The 6,709-nt window shown below is 36.3% G+C and overlaps 1 protein-coding gene across 2 annotated transcripts; it reads right to left on the bottom strand.

The window, feature by feature from the left end:
- Positions 1-1,239: 1,239 nt before the first annotated feature.
- LOC110921653 (protein NRT1/ PTR FAMILY 2.13) lies at positions 1,240-6,421 on the bottom strand. 2 transcript variants are annotated; one of them, XM_022165998.2, is made up of 4 exons: positions 6,071-6,421; positions 5,704-5,921; positions 2,339-2,892; positions 1,240-2,264 (listed from the first exon to the last, which is right to left on the bottom strand). In XM_022165998.2, the coding sequence occupies exons 1-4, from the start codon at positions 6,192-6,194 to the stop codon at positions 1,388-1,390; spliced, it is 1,773 nt and encodes a 590-aa protein (XP_022021690.1). In that variant the 5' UTR covers positions 6,195-6,421; the 3' UTR covers positions 1,240-1,387. The 2 variants fall into 2 exon arrangements, with proteins under 2 accessions (XP_022021690.1, XP_035842724.1); XM_035986831.1 differs by having other exon boundaries at positions 4,001-5,921; positions 6,071-6,373.
- Positions 6,422-6,709: the final 288 nt, after the last annotated feature.

Genomic DNA, 6,709 nt, shown 5'->3' on the forward strand with positions numbered 1-6,709 from the left:
AAAAAAAATCAATTCTCTTTCGATTCATGCTTGACATATGAGAAATTTCAAATGGAAGAGAGTAGGAGGGTTTACTGGTGACTTTCGTCGGAATAAAATGGCACCACCGCCGTCTCCTCCACTGCCGCCGCCGTGAGCGGCGGCGCCGCTCCAAATCTCTATCGCTCTCTCTCTCCTTCTCTCCAGTCTCTCTCTCTCTATCTCGCCTCTTCTGATCTTCGTCGCCACACCACCACCGAACAGTGGTGGTGGTGGTTCGTTTTGTCGATCGAGGGGGTGGAAGGGTCTGATTGTGGGTTTTGAGTGTGTATGCTTTGTAGATGAGGTTGTTTTGTATGTGTATCTGCTATAGAACCAAGATGTAGAGGGTAGAGATCAAAGTTCTGTGTTGTTTTTAGATTAGGGTTTTCAAGAACAAGGAGTGAAGGAGAAGAAGGAAACTAATCAGGTTGTGTGCGTGTAGGTTTGGTTCAGTATTTTCAAGATGAGGTATTAGGCTATAACTAGTCTTTTATAGGTAGGGTTAAGTATTGTTTCAAGTGGGCTTGGGCTTGGGCCCAGGCCCACAAGCCCAATCTCGTGTTTAAGTGGCTCGTAATTCCTACGAGACCCGTTATCAAAACCCGAACTCTTCGTAACGTCGTAATTTATAATTTTGGGTTAAATGTTCGTGAACTGGTATCGGTAGACGTTTGTGCGCCCGTTCGTTGATTACGGTATTAATCACGAAAATTGCGTTGTTGTCGTTTTAGTCCGTTTTTCGATTCGGTTTCAACTGCGAAAATTAAAATTTGATTACGGAGCTAAATATATCGTAATATATTAATATCGAGACATAACTCGAGTCTGGTGCTTTCGTTTCGTCGTTGATTGTCGGTGCGCCATTGTTTCCGCGTCTTTCGTTCACGTTTGCGTTTTGTGCCGTTCGAAAGCATGAGGTTTTCGAAAAATGAAATACATAACTTTAAATTATACGTATAAACTTCGAATTTGTCGGCGTTGTCAGTATTTTGTACGGCATCAGTTTGTTGCCGTGTAGTATTCAGCAGATTCCCCGTAAATCACCATACGCGCACTGTATAGTCGAATAAATGTTCCTAGGCATCCCAAGAGCCTAATTAAGTTAATTCGTGCCTTAAAAACTACTTATTATCGCCTTAAACGTTTGTTAATCGCGTAATTAGAAGCCGTTATTTACCGGTTGTCACACTCGACGCCAACTACTATATACTATTCTCATAAGCAATGTTACGTTAATTCTATATCATAGCACCATATTTATACATTAAATAATTAACTATAGACTATAGCCATATTCATCTCTCGTTTTATTACAATTTGATACGCCAGATATATATACTCTTGTATCTCTCTAAAGCAAGGGACCTCATTTTTTGGATGCATTTAACTCGATATCCAATTGGGATTCGGCTTCATTATCTTGGGTGTTTTCCTTGTATTGATATTGAGATGCGACTAAAAGATAATAGCCCAAATTCAACACCCCCAATCCAGCTATCACATAATAAAAGTAATCAACTTTTCCGGCATTGATATCTGCGGTTAACCAATCCGGGTGTCCATGTTTTCCTGTCGTTTTATGAATCGTAGTAACTAATGCACTACTCACATAATTTGCGGCCCCAGCCGTCACGAAGAACATCGCGTTACCCACACTTTTCATGTTATCCGGGAACTCCTTGTAGTAAAACTCTAATTGGCCAAGAATGTTAAATGCTTCGGCAAACGCCATCAAGATAAGTTGTGGCGCGAGCCACATGACCGATAAAGGTGCTAGTCCGTCCGGCCGGTTGTGAAAATTAGCAAAAGCTCGTCTCTTTTTCTCAACCAATGCAGCAACAATCATCGCGAAGATTGAAAAAACAATTCCGATTCCAATACGTTGGAGTAGCGTTATCCCACTTTCTATTTTTGTGATTTTTCTAAGAGATGGGACAAGGATCCTGTCATAGATAGGGAGCCATATCCCAATTGTGATCATGGATATGACACCTATTGACCCTGCTGGTATCTGAAAGTGTGGGCCCAGATGACGGTCCATTTTCAGGGCTTGTGACACAGTGAAAGTCCCTTGTTGGATTATCGCTGTGAAACAAAGTACACCCGAAAATAATATAGGAATAACTTTTATTAGGCATTTTACTTCTTCAACTTGTTGTATACTTGCCAACTTCCAACGACTTATTGGAGATCCAACGGGGTTTGTATCGCCCTCCAATATTATAGCAGCTTTGTTCAAGTACCTAAATAATAATAATAAATGTTAATTATATGGAGTAAGCATAGCATATATAATATTTGATTTTACATAAATTACCTAAACCGGTTAGTTAGAGGCAACTTTGGGAATTGATATGTTCCTTTAGTAATAGGTGGATCATATAGCATTGCCATCTCCACTTTAAGATTACGTTTCTTGTAGGCAGCTACAAGCGTTTGTGCGATCCCGGAGAAAATACTACCTCCGGGTTTGACGTAAATGTAGAGCTTAGTACCCACAAAGAACAACACAATGGAGCATGCCATGAGCATGGTTGGTATAGCAAACCCCCAGACCCAACTGACTGAGTCTTGAATGTAGACCACAAGGGTCATGGCTATGAGCACAATGATTGTGAAGGTGGTGTAATACCAATTGAAGAAGCTAGTGATGCCTTTCCTACCTTCATCGGTGGTTGGGTCAAATTGGTCCACGCCGAAAGGCAAACTGCAAGGTCTTATCCCACCCGTGCCAATGGACAGGAACCCAAGGGCTAAGGCCAAGAAGCCAAACTGTCTAGTGGTTGGACCCTGACATTGGTTAACAAGGGGGGCACATGATGGTGGGTGCAACTTTGGTAATGCCACTATCAAGGTCATGGTCACCATTCCCTGTATGTATAAACGATATGTTAGCTAGATACATATTTAAGTATAATGTTACTTACTGTAATAAATTTAAAAACAGATCATGAAAATATAAATTGCTAAGGTAATATAAATGTTTTATTTAATATAATATTAGAATAATAAATTTGAAAACAAATCAAATTAACAATTTAAAGTTGTCTTTTGATTTACATGTCAAATGTGAATTAACATGTCACACTATGATTTTCGTGGTTCACATCCTTCTAGTGATATTCATTTCAAAATCATGTAGTGCAAATCAGAATAACTGCATAAGTTAATTGAATAAAATTCGTTAGGTTTTTATGGTGGTCTAAATAATTAAAACTTAAATAAACCACTAAATTATTAGGAAATAACACCTTAAATGAACATGGTATAGGGTGAACATAATCTAGAGCTATGAGTCCATAAGAAGGTATTGGTAATATTTTAGTTAAATATCACAGTCATTAAAAATGTATGTTGGATTTATATATAAGAATATAAGAATATTATTTTGTCGTTTTCATATAAAACCAAGTGATTACGTTTCACGATTTTAATCTGCATAATGTAACTATACAATATGTGAAAATGAGTTTTGTATTAATGTTAATAGTTTAAATTTTAGTTATCAAATACAATAACTAATAAGTAGGTATAGGATTTTTAATATATCATGTAATGTAATGTATTCATTTCCATAATTTTATTAAATAAAAAAACTATCCATAATTTTATTAAATAAAAAAACAAATTTTAAGAGTCTGAATCTGAAAAATCAAATATAATGTTAGACCAACCGTAGTGGAAATTAATTTGGGCGTTTTTTTCCCCATCCACGCTCGAACACGCCGGCGCACCGCCCCCTTGGGAGTTTTTTTTTGTGTTTAGATTAAAACGCCGGATTGTCACATTCCGTTTTGAAATTTTGACCAATAACAAATTTCCAACTCATTTGTTTTATTTTTTTAAATAATAATTGGGTAATTATTATTGGGGCATTACCACCACACCTCTTTTTAACTTCAAGTCCTATAATCCGTTTTGCTGACTAGACGGCTACATATCACTTTATGTCTAAGGGTAAGGCATTTGTTTCACTCACCATTATATATCCACTATATATAGAGGTAGAGGAGATGTGTGTCCCAAAATAAAACCAGCAAAAGCATGCCTCGCTTTCACCGTTCATGACATTCATGGCCGTGACGTGTCCATCAGAATTCATGTATACTTTTTGCAGATGTAGTGGATGACCAATCTAAACTTTTCCCGTTGTTTTTCTTTGGAACAAATCCCTACAATCTTTTGATCATGATATACATGACATCATGCTTTTCATATATGTAAAACTAGTTGATCCGCTCAAGTTGCGGGCATTAAGCCAAATATTTATCAATCAATTAAAAAAACATATCATAGTTTTGTTACGAAAAAACTAAAACAATAGCAAGACCGTAATTTTAGACTCAGAGAAAAACTGTAATTTTTAGAACTAATAAGCGAGTGTTAAGTAGCTAATTGACACGAAAAAAATTAAATCGAGTCAACCAATTAAAACAAAACACTTCTATAGTTTGGCTAAAAAAACTAAAACTATAGCAATACTGTAATTTTGAATTGCGGGAAAATTGTAATATTTGGCTGGAGGTAAAATGGTAATTTGTCAAAAGGAAAGCGACATCAATACTGTAATTTTTAACATGGGCAAAATTTTAACTTTGAAAAGGGGCAAATTCGTATTTTTTAATTGGGGTAAAATTGTATCATACCCGGGCCAATGGGGGAGTGGCAGGCAACAGTCTGGCACTATTCCCCCACACACCTTTTAGAAAAACTAAAACGATGACAATATTGTAATTTTTAACTGTGGGCAAAATTGTAATTTTGGGCTGGGGTAAAATCGTAATTTACCAAAAGCTAAAGCGATGACAATGATACAATTTTTAACTAGGGGTAAAATTGTAACTTTGAACATAAGGTAAATTAGTAATTTTGAACTAGGGGTTAAAATCGTAATATTCCCAAACCAATTAGAAAGTTACAAGCTACTGCCTGGCACTATTCTTCCACATTGGTTTTTGTCTGACATTATTCTCCCTCATTGGTTGTGTAGTATATACAAATAAATATGTGTGTTTATTATACACATTTTATAGGGTTTATTTACGCGGGAAAAAAACATGTATTACCAATCAGTAACTAATACAAATATCACGCACATATAAATAAAAATTTGTTAATAATATTAATAAACTAATTGGCGATAAATTAATTTATAACATTGTTGATGCGTGATAGCTAATTTGTTATAGTTAAGATGACTACGACAAGACGAGTTGTACAGGAAATTAGCTATGATGATATTAGAACTATATATAGTACTAATTAATATGATGTCTACATAGCAAACAACTTGTTTGTTTAATTAATCAAAAAGTCCAACCAATAGCAAACAACTTGTTTGTTTAATTAATCAAAAAGTCCAACCAATCTAGTCGTACGTGATAATCTAAATATTTTTTCCCCTTAACAGCAAGTCGTAGATGTTTTAGGATAAATACACTATAACCCACATTCTACATGATTTAAATTAATCTTCAACTTTTTAGTTGTGAGACACACACCTTAACCATTAGAATATCCCATAATCAAAAAAAAATAACGTGAAGTATTGGAGTGCTTGGTATACCAAACCCCAAAAATTACCACAGAATTGGAATATTACCTTTACACAACTTGTTGCAAAAAGATAATATTACAATTGATGTATCATGTAAGCAAGCTAGCAAAGTTGATGAATATTACCATTAGAGTAGCAAAGGAGGAGAAAGCGATGACCCAAAACTTGCCAACATAGGCATCAGAGATGAAGGCTCCGATGAGTGGTGCAAAATTGGTGATTCCCGACCAAATGTTGATTAGATTTGATGCTGATACTTGGTTCATGTGGAATATCGTCATTAGAAACACAGTGAAGTTAGCTACCAACCCAATTGACGCGAGTCTCTCGAAAGATTCATTTCCTACACATAATTTTATATTTCAAAAACACATGGAAGGAAAAGTATCATGGAAAAAATTTCATGAAATCTAGAATCCAAACAACAAAGAAAATAAAACGTTACCATCATTTAAAATGTTGCATGTCAAGGAAAACTAATAATACAAATACCTAAAATATAAGGCATGGACTTCCAACCACCCGGCTTTCTTTGAACGGGCTTCGGTTGTGGTGAATAGTGGTGGTGATGAGCTTTTCCGACTTCATTTTCCAGCGAAGACGACGGCGATGGCATTGATCTTGAAGAGAAGAGACACTTGCAAATGACCAAATAAATGCCCAAATATTCCTTCTTGTTGTTTTCTAAAGGCCTCACAAGTACTATCCTTTCCCCTTCTGCCTTCACCGTCTATTTATACTTCACATGAGGCCCCTAACACAATTATTGGTTTCTATGGATAGAAATAGGTATTGTAGGCAAAGTAAATAATAAAAAATAATAATGAATACATGAACCACCTCTTTCCCAAAGGTTTTAAAGGCAAAATAAATATTATTATAGCAGATGGTGTGGGGTGGCGCCTCCTGTATCTCACCATCGTTGGTGTCCCTACACCACCCTGCCTCTGCCAAGGGGGGCGCTATCTTTGGCCTCCGCCAAAGCCATAGCGGGCGTGAAAAGGAGAGGAGCAAGGGGATGGGGCCCGCTGCTTGAACCAATCAGATTCGAGTTATTTTTTTTCTTTCTATTAATATAGTTAAAATGAACTTTATGAGGCATTATTTCATACCGTGCAAGCTAACGATAAA

This window comes from Helianthus annuus, chromosome 17 (genome assembly GCF_002127325.2).
Source record: "Helianthus annuus cultivar XRQ/B chromosome 17, HanXRQr2.0-SUNRISE, whole genome shotgun sequence".
In the NCBI taxonomy this organism is placed as follows: domain Eukaryota; kingdom Viridiplantae; phylum Streptophyta; class Magnoliopsida; order Asterales; family Asteraceae; genus Helianthus; species Helianthus annuus.